We start from the raw sequence: 19,721 nt of genomic DNA on the forward strand, positions 1-19,721 counted from the left end.
CCTGCCCTAGGCTTGTGGGGTGGGTGTCTTTTTATGATAATCACCTGTGACTGATGAAGAATAGCCAGACACTAAAAAAGAAATAAGCCATTGAGGGTGTTATCACTAGTCCTGGCTCAATGGTGATATCTGTAGAAATGTTAAAAGGATTTAAGTTCCCAGGTTAGCTTTCTATAAAAGACCTACCCTAAAGCCCTTAGTAGCAACCCTCTCACTGCTGAGAGGTTTTTCTGTTATCTTCACGTAATAAACTTCTATCACTTTACTCACTCTCCATTGTAGGTTGTCTGAGAGATTAATTCTTCGATTCAGTGAGACAAGAACCTAGCTCTCCCGCTTCAGTACCGTAACTTACTCACTGGAAGCCTATTATCTCCCATTCCCCTTCACCCATTTTGCCCATCCAACCAGCCCTCTTTGTTCTGGCAACCAGAAATTTGTTTTCTGTATTTATAGGTCTGCTTCTGCTTTTTGTTAATTTGGGGTTTTTTTGTTTTTTTTTTTTTTACATTCCACATATGAGTGAAATCATATGGTATTTGTCTTCTCTGTCTGACCTGTTTGACTTAGCGTAATACTCTCTAGTTCCATCCATGTTGTCTTAAATGCCACAATCTTATCTTTTTTTATGGCTGTGGAATATTCCATTATATATATGTTGTAGGATTTCTTTTCCTTTAGTGCCTGTGGTTCTTGGTCACGCCACTTCGAAGAATGAAGAGGTAGGCCGAAGAGTGATGGGCAGCAAAGCAAAGTTTATTGAGCGATATTACAAAGCCTCCGAAGAAGGAGGGGACCTGAGAGGGTTGCTGGTTTGAAGTTTAAATCTAGGGGTCTTAAGGGCTCTCTAGTGTGGCCTGTTTTAATCTGATTAACCCTCCATGTGCCCGTCACCCAATCAGGTTTTTGTCCACGTGCTCATCTACCTATCAGGTGGTGGTTCCCATGGGAAAGGGTGGAGTGCTCCTTCTAGGATGGTGCTTTATAGCCTCCAGGACCAAGAGGGTGGTGGCCCCCACTGCCGTAAAGCATGCTGGCTGGGGGCAGGCTGCCAGATCAAGCTCTTTGTTTAAATACCCAGTTGGCTAGGGTTCCCAGGTGGCTCAGTTGGTTAAGTGTGTTTGCCTTTGGCTCAGGTCATGATGCCGGGGTCCTGGGATCAAGCCCCACGTCAGGTTCCCCGCTTCCCCCCCCTCAAATAAATAAAACCTTAAAAAAAAGTCCCACTGGCTTTTGAGCTGGCCCCTGGGTCTGGGGCCATTCCCTTCCTTTCTGTTACGGACAAGTTGTAAGTCCTCCCAGGAGGAGAACTTAAAGCTGGGGCATTGAGTATAGCCTAGAATAACAGGATGGGGTCTTTTTCCTTCTAAGGGTAGTTTTGGGGCTTGTCCCTGCTTGCCTTTCTTCCAACTATACTTTGTTATATATATTCACAATATCTTCCTTATCCATTTGTCTATTGATGAGCACTTAGGTTGCTTCCATATATGGGTTATTATAAATAATGCTACAATAAACATGGGGTGCATATATCTTTTCGAGTTAGTGTTTTCATTTTCTTTGGGTAAATAATAGCGGAATTATTGAATCATATGGTAGTTTGATTTTTACCTTTTTGAGGAAACTCTATACTGTTTTCCATAGTGGCTGCACCAATTTACACTCCTACCAACAGTGTATGTATCATACTGTTTTGATTATGATAGCTTTTTAGTATATCTTGAAATCCAGAATTTGTGATACTTCCAGCTTTGTTCCTTCTCAAGATTGCATTGGCTGCATTAACTATGTTCTTGCAGTCATGTCTGCTACATGTGGATGCTACGTAGAAATACCACACAGTGGCACATTTAAAAAAAATATTTTGTTTATTTGTCAGAGACAGAGAAAGAGAGAGTGCACAAGCAGGGTAAGCCAGGGGAAGTGGCAGGGAGAGGGAGACGTAGGCTCCCTGCCGAGCAAGGAGCCTGATGAAGGACTCCATCCCAGGACCCTGGGATCATGACCTGATCTGAAGGCAGACGCTTAACCAGGGACCCACAGTGGCCCATTTTTGGGTGTGTCTTTCCCACCTCCATGGTTAGTGACATCACTTTGGTAGTTTGAAATTGGCCATGATGGGAGTATTTATGTGACAACTGCAATCATTAGATATCAGGACCTTGTTTTGATGGTTTTTTTTAGAAGGAGAGCTGTTTGTTAACCATTTGCGAGCCCACTGCTGGATTCAGTGGACCAGTGGAGAAACTGGCCTTCAAGTAAGCACTGACAGTTCACGCACAGGAACAGGAGAGAAGGCAGGGCATTTGTACAGGTGAGTAGACAGATGTAGCAGAAAGAGGTTTCCTATTTACAAAGTGAAAAAGGAAGCAAGGTAGTCATCTGAGACTAAGGCTGGGAAGGAAGTGTTGGGGGTTTGAGGTGAGAAGACTGTGGGACAAGTGGATGAGAGAAATGTAAGGGTTTTTGTTGTTGTTGTTAAAAGGCCCCTTGAGGTTAGTGGTTATGAATTTAAAAGCAGGCCTGTTGGGATGGGTGTATATTTGTCTCCAGTCTCTTGTAGTGGAGGGAGTGAAGCCCTGAGTAACGGAGAGCTGCATCTACCCAAGCGTATGGTTTTGCAACGCCAGTATGACTGTGTGCGTCAGTAGCAAGCGAGATTATAAAATTGTAAATGTGAAAGTCACCACCTCAGAGACCTTCCTCATTCATCCTAGCTAAAATCAGGCCCCACCCCCATAACGTTAATCCATTATCCTGTTTGTTTTCCTGTTTTGTTTATTGGCTGTTAAATGACGGGGCTCACCCAAGTACCTGCCAGCAGGGACCATGCTTTAGTTATTACTGAATGTGCAGTGCCCACCAGTGCTGGGCACAGAGCAGATGCTCAGTAAGTAATACCTTGAGTAACTTATTGAATAAACAGATTCACTTGTTCTTTCTTGCAAAATCTGTACAGTCCAGTGACAAGTACTCACATTCGTTTCGTGTCGCCTTGTTCCTTGCTCCATGGTGTCTCAACTTTGAGGAGCATAGGAGTTTCCTTACGGGGTCAGATATGCTAAGCCGTGGTTCTTTACTTCCTGAACACTCCCGGGGCGTATGGGGCAATTTTTACTATACTTGAGGCCCAACTTAAAGCTTTTGAGGCAGCTGCCCGGTCCTGAGTGTCATGCAGTTGCTGACCTTTGTCCCACGGGCCTCAGCAACACGGAGGGTTATATTACAACCCAAACGTGGAGGGCGGGCAGTTGCCGTATTTATGATCACTTTTCTTAGGGCTGCTGAGTCCGAAGCTCAGTCGAGGTGACGACAGAAAAGCACAGGCGCAGAGGCCCAACCCTCAGCGCGCGGGCCGCAGCTGGAGCTGCAGCTCCGGGCTCCTGCAAGGCCGAGACCGCCCGGGCCGCGCGTCCGCCGCCCACGCATCGCGCTGGCGGAAGGGGGCGGGGCGTCACCGCCTGTCAGTTCCTCCGGGAGGACAATAAAGTTTCGAAAGTTTGAAAAGGGAGGAAAAAACCTCCCACGCCCCTTTGGTGGGGCGGGTGTGGACGCCTGCGGCCGCTGCACACCCAGGCGCCTGGCGTGCGGGGATGGGGGTCACGGTGGACGTACGCCAGGTGTACAAGTACCCCTTCGAGCAAGTGGTCGCCAGCTTCCTCCGCAAGGTACCCAGCCGGCCCGGGCCGCGCTCGCGTTCCCCCGGGGCCGCCCCGACCCCCGGCCCAGCCGTCCGCGCTCCGGGGCGCCAGTCGCCTGCCCCTGCCCCTTCCCCTGCCCCCGCGGGAGTCCGCTTTCGCGCCCCAGCTGCGGGTTTTGCCTCGGGATGTGCGGGGTGGGCGTGGAGGTGGATTTCCTCGAAGGCTCCCCACCCATCCCTGGGATGAAAGGAAGGCTCCGTGAGCGGCAGCACGTTCACACCCTGCTCCACACCCGTAGGAAATGCAAGTTCTGGAGCCTGGTTGAGGTTACACATGACTTGCCGATCTTTCTAGTACATCATCCCCCTCCCCCCAAGCCAGTGGGAGTTGTGGAAGCGATCACCCTAGTTTATTCAGCACTGCCCCTCTAACCACCTCGCTACTTTCTCTTTTATGAAACGGCTGTGGGACTTGGGGCAGCTAACTTACCCTCTCTGTGCCTTAGTTTTTTGATCTGTGACATGGGGGAAATAAAAGTACTAACGCCAAGGGTTAGTTGTGAGGAATCAAGTGAGATAATTCGTGTGTAAGTGCTTGGACTGGTGCTTAGGCCTCCAAAATGTTATAGTTGTTTGTACTACTGTAACTGCACCCTAGGCTCGATATTCAGTAGTCCTCTTTATCCCAGGGACGCCTCGTAGGACTATGCTCGTGGTAATAGAATAGGAAACTTTAAGAAGTCGAGAGCACCCAGTCCTGGGAGCTGAGACTCTTGAACTGTAGTCTGTCTCTGCCTGTAGTTACTTCATTTGGTCAAGGGTCATCTTCTCTTCAGGCCTCACTTTCTGCATCTAAGATAGAGTCTTGTATCAGAAGATATTTTAGGTTCCCCTTCAGCTTTCACTTTTTAAAGCAAGATTTGCCAGAATTGTCATTGGCCTCGGGTGGCACCCACCAGGCAGTATGCTCCCTATACAACCCAGAAGGAAAACCGAGGTGCTGGGAGGAGGAAGTTAATTTTTTAAGTGATAAGACCTGATCTCCATGAGAGCAGGTTATGCAGTTGGGGACCCAGGTCACAAGGATTGATGAGGACGCTGGTTAACATGGTGTTGCCATCGAGGCCTTTTTTGTTTTGTTTTTTCCAGGAGAATGTCAGCTTGTTGATCTTGTTCATTGATCCTCCGTATCTAGAATAGTGCCTACCACCTAGTTGGTGCTCAGTAAAAACTGGTAAATGATGAATGAATAAATGAATGAAAACATGATTGTGGATCTGGTGGAGACTTTGCCTTAGGCCAGACTTCTGGGCCCAAAAGAGAAAAGTCAACACTCCATTTTTTATTAGGACTGGCAGTCTGGAGTGTGGATTCTCTAATGCCACTGCTCCCTTGGAATGTCTTTCTGGATGCTCTTTACCAAGAGCTGATCTCCGTTTTGCCAGAACTGGAGGAGCACTGGATCCGGGCATCACTAATCATCTTCTCGTGTTGGATCGTTACTTCTGCACGTATCTTTTTCCCTCATGAGACTCTAAGCTTCTTGAGGGCAGGACTCACTCCTGCAGAAGCACAGAGCACAGCGCCAGCTCTCTTTTAGAGGGTACTTTGCGTGTGGTCATGCTTTTGGGCTGAATGCTTTTCTTTCATTCAGCAGGTGTTTAGAGATCCTTTCCTTCCGTGTGCCTGGCTCGGTGCTAGGGCCCAGCAGAGAGACCATCATGGAGCTGATGGTCTCTAGTGGGTGAGACTGACATACATAAATGAACAAGTAATGAACACATACTTACAGTTGATGATGTGTATTTACACAGAGAAATTGCTGTTGCTGGGACCAAATATAGCAGGGAAGGCCTGCTCAAGTCCCCCAGGGTGGCCATTAGGAAAGGCTTTCTCAAAAAAGTGGCCTTTGTCAAATGATGGCTGAAGTGTGAATAGGAGTTTCTTAGGGAAGAAAGAGGGCGGGGAGGAAGTGCTTTCATATATTATCATGTTTACTCCATCCAGCAGCTGTGGGAAGGACTTAGGACCGATTTCCATTTCACTACCTAGAGAAAATGAGGTTCGGAGACATTTAAACAACTTTTCTAAGTTCCCACAGCCAGCAGTTGGGACAGCCAGGATTTCAGCACACCTGAATCCAAAGTCTCAAGCGCTAGTCCCTGGGCTCTGCTGCCTGCCACATAATAGGCACTCAGTTGATTATTGAGGGAATAAAATGTTCCAGAATCATCTTTGCTGTGCTCTTTATCCAGTCTCAGTTGTGTTTTGCCTAATCTTCTCTCACGGTTATTCATCTTGGACCCTTTGTGCCTGATGTAAGGGTATAGTATTGATGTGTGCTAAGCTGAGAAAATACAGTGTTTCAGTTTTCTGTTGCTTTTAACCAATCACCCCTGTGACTCAGTGGATTGAACCAAAGGTAGACTTTTGGGTCTTACAGTTCTGTGGGTGGACTGCGCTCAGCTGGCTGGTTTTTGTGTGCCATGTGTTTACAGCTGAGGTCATTTATAGAGCTGCATTCAATTACAGTGCGTTAGCATTCTTATACAATACAACACTCGGCCAGGGGTCTGGCGCCTAATTAATAGGATATTTTGGAAGGTAGGGCTAGGGAAAGAGTATTTTCAGAAAAGGCCTAGCAATGGGACAGTGTAAACACTATGGGTGACACTACACTTCCATTCTTTTTATTCACAAAGCCATGCTTCAGAGGGGTTCTGTTAAATTATGAGATGTCAGTTAATCCACTTGCTGTGAGCATTTTCACCTTACATTACTTAAAGCCATGAACTGGAAGTTGGTAGATCTGGATTCTAATCATTGTGCTTTCCCCACTAAAAGCAGTTTTTGGTGGCCTTGGGGACACAGTTTTCACCAGTCTGTACTCTGCCTTTGTGCAAATTACAGAGTCCTCCTCTAGGTGGTGGGCTCCACAAGCTCACAGTCAGTGGGGCTAGTTATGCAAATTAGCAAGAGGGGCTGTTACCCTCAGGCTCCTGGGCTGTGTAAGCCCGAGAAATGGAGGCTGAGTGGGAGTTCCAGGCAAGGCTTTACCAGGGCTTAATGCTCCAGTACAGGGGAGACAAAATAAAGATTCTGTAGTCTAGCTCCCCAAGGAGAGGCCTGGGAGAGTTTTAAAGAGGCTTAGGCTAAAAAAGGGTCATCAGTGGGGTCCATCTTGGCTTAGATTGGTTCGGTTTTCACAGCCAGCCATCCCTTTTAGGTGCCGGAGGGTTTGCACGGTGTCTGAAGTGGATCAGACTGATTGAAAGCTGGGTGAGGGGAGCTTGTTTGGCGCTTGTGGCTTCCGGCATCTGGCCTTAGTTTCTGAAGGCAAGCAGCACCTGCTGGCAGGGCTAGAAAACTGGATTATTGTGGCTTGTTAGCCAGTTCCTGGGTGTGGGGACCCAAGTCTGGTCCCTGCTCTGTCTCAGCGGTCCTTCCACTAGGTGGCTGTAGCCCTGTGACCACTCGCCTGCTTGACTGGAAGACCTTGTGCAGGGAGCAACATGCACAACTGTATATGACAACCCTACTATCTTAATTTCGTATCTGTGTAACAATAATGCCACATACCTCACCTATCTCCCAGGATTGTTGTGAGGATCAAATGTCTAAGAGTTTGACAAGCATAAGCTTTTTATAAGTGTAAGGTAGTAAGAATGATCTTTGTGGCTAAATATACTTTTATTTTTTTTTTAGTCTTTATGTATTTTTTTGAAAGGAACGCATGTGGCAGAAGGGATAATCATATGAGGATCTCTGGAAGCATTTAATCTGATTTTGCACAGTGGTATGTTTGAAGCTGTTTCAGCACTGAGGATGTTCTGTTTTAAATAGAGCCTACTGATGTACGTCTTTTGGTATGTTAGGACTCGCCTTCCAAGTTATTATATACTACTATTTTTAAAACCTGAAGAATGTTTGCTCTTCTTACACCTGCCTGTTGGATACCAGAGGCAAAATATTAGCTACATGCTTTCAAAGCTAAGTGGCACCTTGAAAACAAACACCACAGAAGTCTTTGTTCATGGAATATAGTGTTTCTCAGTGAACCCTTCTTGGGGGAATGCTATGAAACCCAAAATGGTTTATTCATCAGATGCTAAACTGTAGTTTCCATGCACTATATTGTCAGTGCACCTGACAGTGCATTTAGGCTTCTTTGTATGACTCTTAGCTTTCTAGCTCTTACCACTTACAGCTATTTCCTCCCTTTAACTTAAAACCACCCACAAAGAGCACGCAAGGCTGCCTGGTTGCAGGCTGGAAGCTCACTCATCTCTACGAGCTCACATGGGCCTGTTTACTGGGCTTGCATTCGTGAGCTGGATTCAAACACTCTTTCAGTTTTGTCTACTTAAAATTTAAAGTCATTAAAAAGGACTCAGAGGGCCCTTATGTTGACTGTTTTTTCTTGTTTATTCTCAGTTAAGGCCAAAGAAGTTAGGATTTTTCTTACTATAGAGCTGTTGAGGTTGATTTTCTTTCTGTGCTGCAGGCAAAGGAGTCATTGTGAATAGGGTGTAAGCTTCCTGGGCAGAGAGCTTTCATTTGTTCCTGATGCATCCCAAGCACCCAGAGAGATCCTGGAACACAGTAGGTGCTCAGCAAATCCTTGTGGAGTGGGTGAATGAAGCACACCACTGTGGAGTTTAGCCCTGTGTAATTTCAGACTGCAGTTAGTGCGGGGTTCAGGAACATGTCCTTACTTACGGCTCTGTAATAAAATGGACAGATTAAAATAATTTCTTTTTGCTTCAACACAGTGGCCTTGGGTTTTTATTTATTCTTGCCGGGAGCCTGATGTGCTGAACAAAATGGTTTGAGTGTTTACCCTTAAACTCATAAAGGCGATTTATGAATGGCTATTTCCGTTTAGAGTAGAAAGTTGATTGGGTAATTAATAATGTTTCCATTTCTGATCCTATCTTTTCTCCCTTGCAAATTTGCCACTTGCTTGTGGGGAACATCTCTTCCTGAAAAGCTCCTGAATTATTTGGGGTGAACCCATATTTCCAAAATAAATGATTTGACAAATGATAGGGCTAGTTTAACATAATGGTTATTTATCTTTTTACTTACACTGTAATAGTCTTTCTTTTATCTTCCTATCCTCAATCCTGCTAGAAGAAGATTAGGTCCGACATGAAGCAGAATGGTGCAAACGGGAAGAGCACGGGCTCTGACATCAGACGGGGGGACGGAGCGCTTCTAGCTGTGTGAGTTTGGGCAAGTCAGTTCTTTTTCTGTGCCTCCGGGTCCTCATCTGCAGAATATGGTAATAGTCACTGTCTTCTGGCATTGCTGGGGGAAACTAAGTGGATAACGCACGTAGTTGCATGTAACACACTTAACTTCATGTCGGCACATAGTAGGTGCTTTAAAGTACATGTTAAAAATCCTGATAGTAATACTAACAATAATAATTCCTTACACTCATTCCATGAACCTGAAAATAAAAAGCTGGGTGAAGTAGTCTGCACAAGTCTTTACCAACCTGGAGTAATAAAGAGAAGAAAGAGCATGAATAATGTTGCACATTTGAATTATAACTTATTTTTTAAATGTTATTTAAATGATGCAAAAGTGTGCTTGGAAACTTATCTAGTGGTGGCCGTGGCTTAATCAGGTTATAGAAGGTAGGGCAGTTTTTAACTATCAAAGCAGTAATAGTAAAACTTTCACATGTCTACTAATGGACATTTATAATAAGTCTTTGTATCATTTTGCCCCTGGGAGATGAGGAGGTAAATAAAACATGGCCTGAGGCCTCAAGGAGCTCACTGTTAAGGGGACAGAGGAAAATACATTAATTTTTATCATGAGTGCTTTCTCAGGGGCATATTACAGACATCAGAGTGTGGGGCAAGGATCATATTTTTTTTATGAGATTTTATTTTTAAGTTATCTCTACCCCACTGTGGGGCTCGAACTCACGACCACCAGATCCAGAGTCACACGCTTTACCGACTGAGCCAGCCAGGCGCCCCGTATTTTAATTATAAATCTATGAGAGCTTTTAGACTACTTAGAGTTTATTGCCTTTTTAAAAAAGTAAATATTCTCTCTAGTCCTCCTACTTCTCTGACGCAATGCCTTCCCTAATGCTAGGAGGGAGGAATGTGTCAGGAGTTCTTGTCACACGGCCCCTGAATCAGTAAAGCATGAGCTCGTGAAGTTCTAGTCTGGAAAAGAAGAAATATCTTCTAATAATTTTTAAGTCATCATTTAAATCTGTTTGGTTTGCAGAAGGATACTAGGAATATACAGAATGCCACACCACAGTGAATTGTGAGATAAACACTGAAGTCCTGAAACTAAGTTTTAAAAATGTTAATTTCATTCTTTAGCAGCAAAAAACCACTACTGTTTATTGAGAACCCGCCTGGTGCCCAGGTGTACACTTTATGTAAAATTATTCCCTTTAATTTCTATGACAACTCTCTGAGATAGATTTTTTCCCCCTAATTTTACAGGTGAAGAAACTAAGGCAGGCTGAGATTAAAGTAATTTGCCCAAGACTCCCACAGATGGGCTTCATACTGTGGTCTCTTGGATTCTAAAACTCAATTCTGTTTTTCAACACTCTGTATTTTCATTTTGTTTTTTAATTCTTAGCTCTTTCTTTCTTTCTTTCTTTTTTTTTTTTTTACAGAGTGAGTGAGAGAGAGAGAGAGAGTACAAGCAGGGGGAGAGGGAGGGAGAAGGAGGCTCCCTGTTGAACACGGAGCCCGATGCGGGGCTTGATCCCAGGACCCTAGGATCACGACCCGAGCTGAAGGCAGACACTTAACCAGCAGAGCCACCCAGGCGCCCTATTTCTTAGCTTTTCACTGAGAAATCAGCTGACCCTAAACAACATGGTGTTTAGGGGCCCTGGCCCCCACACAGTTTAAACTCTGCATCTTCGTAACTTGTGACTCCCCAATAACTTAACTATGAGTAGCCCTCTATTGACTGGAAATCTTACTGATGACATAAATAGTTGATTAACACATATTTTGTATGTTATGCAAATTCTATTCTGTATTCTGATGGTAGGAAACCTAAAGAAAAAAACATGTTAAGGAAACCATAAGAAAGAGAAAATGCATTTACAGTACTGTACCGCATTTATTGAAAAATAATCCACATAGAAGTGGACCCACGCAGTTCAAACCCATGTTGTTCAAGGGTCCACAGTAATTTAACTTACAAAATGTTGCAAAACAGACAAAGAACTATTTTACCGAGCTTCCCCAAATGGGTGTATAATTTTTTAAACCAGCGAATTAGCATTGATACAATGTTAACTAATCTACAGACTTTACTGGGGCGCCTGGGTGGCACGGCGGTTAAGCGTCTGCCTTCGGCTCAGGGCGTGATCCCGGTGTTATGGGATCGAGCCCCACATCAGGCTCCTCCACTGTGAGCCTGCTTCTTCCTCTCCCACTCCCCCTGCTTGTGTTCCCTCTCTCGCTGGCTGTCTCTATCCTGTCGAATAAATAAATAAAAAATCGTAAAAAAAAAAAATCTACAGACTTTACTGAAATTTGGCAGTAGTCCGCTCATCTCATTTTTCCCGTCTAAGAGTCAATCCTGGATCCCACCTTGCATTTAGTTTTCATGTCGTAGCCTCCTGCAACGTGGGGCAGTTCCTCAGTCTTTTTGTTTCCTTTTGTCTTTCTGGACCGTGGTATTTTTGAAGAGTACTGGTTAGTTACTTTGTAGACTTTGTATCTTTAAATGCATTTGGTTTATGTATGCATTTAACATTGAGATACGAGGGTTTTCCTTTGTATCATAATTATAAGCTGTTTCCTTCAGAAAACTTTATTATGTCATTGCCAATTATTAGGGCATTTTTTAAAAGATTTTATTTATTTGTCAGAGAGAATGAGCAAGCGCACGAATGCACAAGCAGGGGGCAGGCAGAGGGAGAAGCAGGCTCCCTGTCGAGCAAGGAGCCCGACATGGGACTTGATCCCGGGACCCTGGATCATGACCTCAGCCAAAGGCAGAGGCTTAACCGACTGAGCCACTCAAGTTCCTTGTTAGGACATTTTTGAATGAATAAGGGTGATGTGACATTGTTGGCCTTTGTTTAGAATCATAGCTTGTCCCAGCCAAAAGGGCCTTGAGTGTCCTCTGGTGGCCCCCACCCTGGCTTCACAGATGGCAGCGTCACGGTCTGGACGTCTTGGCCTTTGTTCTTTCTACCTCATCCTACTTCATCTTCCTACTGGTCTGAAAGGGCAAGGAACAAACTACTCAAAAGATTTATTGACTTAGATAGGTTTTTCCTTGATCACTGAAATTTTGATTAACTACGATTCCTTTGATCTTGGTGTAAAATCAACTTTGCTTCCCTCTAAGATACACTATTGCGCGTAGTTCGTGAATTTGGCACAGTTCATGGTGATTTGTTTGTTTAGCTAAAGGCCTAGTCAAGATTCAGCAGCTCCACCTCTTTGCACATGCCTGTTTGCAAGCAGCCTGAGCAGCAAAGATTCTTGGAGTGCTTGTAAAACAGAAGTGTTAATATACAGTCTTCTTGTAGGTCCTCTCGGCCTGTGTACGACTAATCATACCGATCTGTCAGCTCAGTTGCCTCTTGTGCTCTCTTGGATAATGCCATTTGGAAGTTGGTAAACAGTGGCTCCTTTAGAGGTCATTAGCGCTTTTTTGGGGGGCGGGGCAGTGTTAGAAAAGGCAGGCATTGACTTCTGAGCTTTTTGGAAAGTTGCTATTTTAAAAACTCCTTACTCTTAAGAGAAGGCTTTATGAAAGCTTGTATATTTTTCCCTTGTCAATAAGGAAGGTAAATAGCTGTATCTTCATGAAGCTCCTCCCACAAATGTATTGACTGTCATTCCTGTAATTAGATGGGCTCACTTTCTTGGCCTTTCACTTTTCATAGCTCTTTGTTTGTCTTAATGTACATTTTCTTTTTTTCCCAGTGTTTTGCAATTTGGGGCCTCTTCCCTTTTATTTATTTATTTAGGCCTCTTACCGTTTAACATGTAAAAGGACATGAAAGCAAAGGTGTATGACGTTGTAGAGGAGTCTGCATTTTGCCCTCATTAGACTGTGTTCTTTGCAGTGGACTTATATCTTGGGGAAAGAAAAAGGATTTCTTTTATCATTCTATAAAGGAAGTAAAGTAAGTTCAAAATGAAGTGAAATATACCTTGGAAAATCCTAAGTCCCCCAGAGTACATGGCACGCAGGGCGAATGTACATGGCACGCAGGGCGAATGTACATGGCCCTACGTGGTGATTGTTCTGCCACTACAGTTCGTGATCCGCTGAGCCAGGTCCTGGATGGCCAGCATTTTTGGCAGGTGTCCGGGTGTTTTTGCTTCCATGGGAGTCGCTGGTGTGGAGTGGGCATTGGGAAATGTGTGTGAGCCTGCTTGTGTGCAGGCTTCACGCCATTTGCTTTTACGCAGACTCCTTGTCTTAATAGTAGTTGTAGGCTTACTCGTTTGGGTAAGTACTAAATACGATAATGCATGAGACAGCCTCTGATACCCCGTGCAGTAAATCAGTGGATGCTCACGAAGTCTTTGGTGGTCTTGATCCTGACCTGGCCCGATCCGTTTCAGTGTCATACCGTGTTTGAAAAGGTGTCCAGAGAAACCTGTCCACTGCCTCCTGCCTTCTCAAATTAGCATTCCTGGTGATGACCCTCTCTGAGAGCCTTCCCTCTCTCAACCTCTTATTACCGGACTTCAGGAGAAGGTTCATGAATTAACTTATGAATATTCAGGTTACCACAAGATGGCGTCAGATCATTTCAAGTAATGCCAGGTAGGGGGAGCCTCAGCCCAATAAATCTTTAAGTTTAAAAAAGTTAGAATATATGCCTTTCACGTCATGGTATTTAGCTATTGTAAATAAACCTCTCATTTCTTTTCCCATTCTCATGTGGAAACAGGAGGCTCGTGTCTATTCAACTCCCCAAAGTAGTTGGGTAGGAAAATGACTTGAATCATGCAGATGATTTTACTAAAGTGAATAGTTCAGAATCTCTTGTGTTTGACTGAAACCTTCATTTTACTTATTATTTATAAGCATTTTCTAATGGGTGAGCCTTAGGTATTTTACAGTGACCCCTCTCCACAATTTCCCATTTCCTTATTATCCCTTAGTCTAATTTATTTTTTCCTGATAATGTTTATTTTTTTGTTTCTTTCCCCAACTAACACGTAAACTCTGTAAGAGGCTACAGTTTTATTTCTTTCTTTATGACATCCTCAGTGCCTGGAACTGTGTCTGGCATGGTAGGTATTCAAAACCTCTTAAATGAAGAATGAATAGACAGTTTTCACTATTGTTTCAGTCAGTGCCCTTTGGCTTAATAAGAAATCTTAAAATTATGTGAAAGTGTGAAGTTTCTGAGTTTATATTCTTTAGGAATTTCACTGATAACTTAGTGAACTAATCAGAACTTGAAAGCTTTTATCACTATCCTCCTCCGGTGATTATATTTCAGATCTCTTCCATAATTTAGTTCAGTAATCTTCCTACAACTTAAGTATGTTTGTAATATTCAGTCAGGAAGTATTGATGAATACAAAATGAGCAAACTAGGACTAGTGAAGGAAATACTTTCCAACTTTCATTTTACCTTAGTATGAAAGTTTTTATTCGTGCACACAAACACACACACAATGCAGGGGATCTGTGTGAGGTGGAGATATTTTCCTTGCTTCAAGGGTGCTCTGTAAGTGAGGTCCCTTGCCACAAACAGAGTAGCTGAACTTGACCCTCCCTAGTGGACATTATCTGAAGGTTAAACTTCAAGAAAACAGTTATCGTAATTTTGAGCATTTTTTTCTGGAGCAAAAATGAATTGAATGAGTGAATGAATGAATGAATACTTAAAAATCCACTTTGTGATTAGTTCTCAAGATTGCAGTTTCCAGGATGGAAGTGTGAATGACAGAGTTTATGGCATGGGGCCTGATGAAGTGTCGAGGCTGCTGAGGACTGACCATCTGTGTTCTCTCCTCAGATAGGCCCCAAGCAAAGTGAGGTTTATTTTCCAAGTTGACTCCTGAGGTCAGCGAGGTTCATCTTCCTAATCATTCATTCAGCAAATATTTATTGAGTGCCTACTATGTGCCAGATACTGCTAGTGGTAGAGATAGAGGAGTGACTGAAGTAGGTCATATTCCTGTTCTCACAGACCCTGTGTTCTAATTCAGTGTATTTTGAGGCCACAGATATCTTTAATATGTGTGAAAGTAGTGGACCCTTTCCTCTGAAGATCAACCAGTTAGCCAACGTCTCTGTCTCACACATGCGTACGCACACACATGCACACATGTGTGCATGCAGGTAGCTGCTGTGAGATGGGGAGACCCACACTCACTGAGTTGCATATACCACTTCCTGGGGTTCCAAAGACTTGAAGCTCAAGTTCACTGAGTGGAGGGCTCCTCTTCCCTTGCCTGTCAGCCTCTTCACTGCTTTCGTCCCCCCTTGGCACTTCATGATGTCTTGGATGAGACTTCCTATAGTTTTCTTTTCAGGTTTGGTCTCGCGATGAAGCAGTATAAGCTTCTGGACAAAGCCCAACGGTGCTCAGCAGGCGTGATCAGGGGCCACCTTGTCCTGTGGCTTTGAGGAAGTCACTTCCACTCCTGAAGTCTTCCTCTTTGCACCTGAGCAATAGAGAGGATCGGATTTGAGTAATTCTGAGGAGATTTAGGGGTAGGTTAGGAAGGCGGGCTTAGAAGGCACTAGAAAATATCTGTGGGTAAGTTACAGTCTTGGTGCTCTTTAGCTGAGTGATTTTGAGCAAACTACTTCGTTTATCTGGGCCTTATTTTTCACATGTGAAAGGGAGAAAGCAGCATATACCTCATGGTACTAATTTGAGAATTAAACTGAAATTATGCAAACTGCCAGGACAAAAATGGTAGCTTTTTTTCCCAGCCTTTTTTTTTTCTTTTTTCCTGTTTGTTTGTTTAGTTTTTCATTATATTACGTTAGTCAAAATACAGTACATCATTAGTTTTCGATGTAGCGTTCCATGATTCAGTGTTTGCGTATAACACCCAGTGCTCCATGCAATACGTGCCCCCTTTAATATCCATCACCGGCCTGTCCCAATCCCCCACTCCCTCCCCTCTGAAGCCCTCAGTTTATTTCCCAGAGTCCATAGTCTCTCGTTTTTCTAGCCTTTTTATATCCAAATTGTCTTTCAGGGGACTTAATAAATGATTTATTGAGCACCTGGAGTAGACTACTTCTAGAATTGTTCTCCTGTGATGCTGGCCCAGCTGCCAGGCAATGGTATACGATCGTAGTGAAAGGTTCACTTTGTATTAGGCCTGGTTTAATTTCACGGCTCTCCCACTGACTAGCAGGGTGATCCTGGACTCTGTGATCTTTATTCAGTTTCCATTTCTGACAGATGAGACCATGATAATGCGTGACTCAGTCACAGCAGAGAGGCTGTTTTGGGATTTAAACAAGATCTTGTAGGTAAATAGAGCATGTAGCCTAGGGCACGGCACAGAGGATGCTCTTCACTTACGTGAGGCTGGTTCCATAATTAACCTAGTGTAACCTCACCCGCCCTTCTCCTCCCAGGGCTAGGTTGGATCTCAAGAAGGTTTTCCCTGGATTTTTGCAGGTTCAGTAATGGTAGCTTCTCACTTATCTAGGTCCAAGTAGTAAAGTGAAGAGCCTTGATTGAAAACGGGCCTTAGAGGTTCCTTGGAAAATATGTACTGTTCCTGCAAAGAGCTGGGGTTGCTGGGAAAGAATGCACTTTGGTAAAAGATGAATGGTAATTCTTCTTTATGTGTTTTCGTTTAGTATCCCAACCCCATGGATAAAAATGTCATCTCTGTAAAAATTGTGGAGGAAAAAAGAGGTAAGTTCTCTGAATATACCTCACTTTGGTGATGATCATTAAGTGATACTGATTTTTGTAAAGGTGTTTGTGTGTGTGTAACCTGTTACTTTTTAAACAGATATATGAACAGGTGTATTTCTGTATTTGAAGTGACAGAAAAGAGTCCCCAGCACTTACAGCAGCAGAGGGCTTGCTTAATATGCTCTTGTCACTCTCTCAATTAATAACTGATGACAGTAGTAACGGCTAACATTTCTGAGCAGTTCATATGTGCCAAGCACTCTCACTCTTATTAACTCATTTAATCTTCAGACTAATGTATGGTGTATATATTTTTATTATTCCCATTTAATCTATGAAGAAACCAAGGTACAGAGAGGTGAAATAAATTGCCCAAGGTCACATGGCTGTATCCCTTTAATATACTCGTATATCATTTTATAGATGGCAAAATAGTTGTGATTAGTAACATGTATATCAAATGTGACTATAAAGTGATTAGATTATGGAATCATAACTGTAGTTGACAGCGTGGTTCCACATTGACCAGAACAGGAGTTGATGAACTATGCTTGTCCTGCTTGATGTTGTGAATAAAGTTTTATTGGCCTACAGCCATGCCCACTTGTTTATATACTCTTTATGGCTTCTTCCTTGCAACAACAGCAGAGTTGAGTTGTTGTGACAAGACCATCTGGCCCACAAGACCTAAAATATGTACCGTATGGCCCTTTACAGGAAATGTTTACTCACCCCCGAATTAGAGTGTAGGAGTCTTCACTGCTTGCTGTCATTTGTATCTCACTGAAAGCATGTTCATTGTCTTTGCTTGGACTTGAGAACGGGGCCATGCAGAAAGCTCTAGTAATGGACAGAATCAGTGTATAAACCCTTGGAGACACCCACACCCACTTCTGACACGCTCTTGAGCCTTCTGAGAAAACAGATGATATGCCGCTGTTCGTCACGTGACTCTGAAGTCTTCTCTGTGCTTGATGAGCATGAGACTGTCTTTCGCTTGTGAGGGTCTTTTCTTCATGTCCATAATTCTATAAAGAATATTTTTAAAAACTTTTTTTTAAAAATATTGGGAGAGATGTGTTATTTGGCATCAGAGAAATCTGATTTCAAGGCCTGATTTTGTTACTACCTGCATGACCTCACTTCTTGAAGGCTTAGGTTCTTCATTTATTAAATGGGAAAATAATAATAATCCTGCTTTTAGGTTGTTGTGAAGATCAAATGAGAGAACAATGTGCACATCCCAAAGTGGTATAGAAGCACTAATTATAGTTTTTACCGTTGACAGGGGCATCTTTGCCCCCATCTTTGCCCATTTTAGGTATGCGTGCTTCAAATGTTGGATGGGATGGTTAGAGGAATGCCAGCAGGCAAGGAGATGAACCCGCCTCTCACCCTGGCACTGGCTTCTGGGCAGTCCGGGCGGTTGCCACAGTGTTCAAGGCTACTCTAGCCAGAGCTTTGAGAAACCCTGTAGGAGCTTGGCTGGGTCACATTCATTTACAGGGCAAAAGACAACACCTCAGAGGTTATTCTTTTCTCCGAACCTGCTTCCCTTTTTCTTAATTCACATGTATTTTGTGTTTTTTACATTATTGGTGCTGTTCTGGAAACTTAGTTCCAAAACAGAGTAGTGCCAGTCACAGGGAAGCTTTTTCCCTATGAGTAAAGAGTATGATTAATATGATTAATTATAGATTTAAATTTTGTAGCCAGAAGCCTGTGCTCGAAAACATGGTTGGTGCAGAAAGTGGCAGAATGAGATTCTCCATTTTTTGTTAAAATAGTCTCTTTGTTGGCCCTTGTTACTGGAGTGTTGACATTCATAGTCCAGAGCAGTGAATGGTTTGCAAGTCTTTCTCCTTGACTTTAGAATGTGCACTGTGAGTTAGCTGTCTTACCCTTATTCCTCGACCACGGATGAGTGTATTTGGAATGATTTGGCCCAGAAAAGTGGTCAGGGACACTGAGTTTTGAGTTAAACGTTTTTTCTCTAGGAATTCTACTGAAGTTTTAGAAAATCGACATTGACGTGAAAAGTTTTATTGACATAGGACAAGAATACAGTTCCTTAAAAATTTTTTGAGTGTAAAAATTTTCTGTTTCTAGATGTGTCAACAGGGATCATCTATAGAAAGAGGATTGCAGTCTGTCAGAATGTGGTTCCAGAAATTTTAAGGAAGGTAAATTCATTTTAAAATTTAACCAAATTTGGGTGATTTTCACGTAGTCCTGGAAAGAGACAGCATTTTCTGATGTACAGGAGTGTTAGAACTTTCCCAGTTGTACCTCATAGCCCCTCAGAGGGAGAAGGTACTCTCATATCTAACCTCAGTTTGGCAGATGCCACCAGAGATAGGTTTTTTCTGTCTATTTCTGCTTCTCTTTTGTGGAGGGCCCTTAGTGGACATAGAGATGGTCTATAATTATTGTAAAGCTACCTTGGACACGTTGGATGAAGTGACCAGCTTTTCTCATCTGTCCGTGGTAAGATACGACTCCTAGATCAGAATGATCAGAAATGGGCAGATGGTAAATATTTAGTCTCTTTAGCAAGGAAGATAAAAACTTCAGTTTCTGTTTCACTGTCAGAGAGTATAGTTATTTCAGGGAGTATAATGTTCTCAGTGCTCTCTGTAAGTCTTTCTGTGTGTGCTTGTGTAAAGTAATGGTGGTGATGATGAAATCTTCATGATAGCAAATTCTTTTCTCTCTTTGAAATTCTTAAGCACTCTGGTGATTGTTGGCAAAGGTAAGTGAGAATTTTTTATAACATTGCTTAAGTCACAGTGGGATTATTGACAAGAGTCCTTTTAGAATCATTAGGAAATAAGAGGAGAGCATCTTGGCGTGCACTTCTTATGATGCCTCAGATGGTGGTTTCAACCCGGAAGTGGTTCCGTTTGTGGTGGAGAAGCCAGTTAGCTTGTAGATCCCAGTGCTGTACTCTTTGCTCTACGTAATAAAAAGGGTGGCTTCTGTCACTTCCTTGTCGTGCATTAAGACTCTGTCACGTTCTTTGAAGGAAAGCTGATGTGACAGTGAAAAAGAACTTCATTTTATTTTCCACACGGTAAAATGTGTTGCACTGTGTGCAGCAAATTATCATTGGCTTTTTCCACAGGGTGTATACCCTGCCTTTGCCCTATATACATGTTTTGAATCTATTATTTAAAAAGGCGTTCAACTTTGTCTTGTTTC

At 43.2% G+C, this 19,721-nt stretch overlaps 1 protein-coding gene across 8 annotated transcripts in view; it reads left to right on the top strand.

The window, feature by feature from the left end:
* Positions 1–3,332: 3,332 nt before the first annotated feature.
* PRELID2 (PRELI domain containing 2) overlaps positions 3,333–19,721 on the top strand; it is a 75,503-nt gene continuing 59,114 nt past the window's right edge. Inside the window, exons 1-5 of one of the 8 annotated variants that reach the window (XM_087862163.1) lie at positions 3,356–3,668; positions 8,145–8,242; positions 8,774–8,865; positions 16,460–16,517; positions 18,630–18,703. In XM_087862163.1, coding sequence (XP_087718289.1) covers positions 16,472–16,517; positions 18,630–18,703 — 120 coding nt within the window. In that variant the 5' untranslated portion in view covers positions 3,356–3,668; positions 8,145–8,242; positions 8,774–8,865; positions 16,460–16,471. Of the gene's footprint in view, positions 3,669–8,144; positions 8,243–8,773; positions 8,866–16,459; positions 16,518–18,629; positions 18,704–19,721 lie in introns of all 8 variants that reach the window. The other 7 variants (XM_087862162.1, XM_087862161.1, XR_015724526.1 and 4 more) reach the window with 7 other exon arrangements.

Source organism: Ursus americanus, chromosome 5 (genome assembly GCF_024610735.1).
Source record: "Ursus americanus isolate L20-20 chromosome 5, mUrsAme1.1.p, whole genome shotgun sequence".
Classification (NCBI taxonomy): domain Eukaryota; kingdom Metazoa; phylum Chordata; class Mammalia; order Carnivora; family Ursidae; genus Ursus; species Ursus americanus.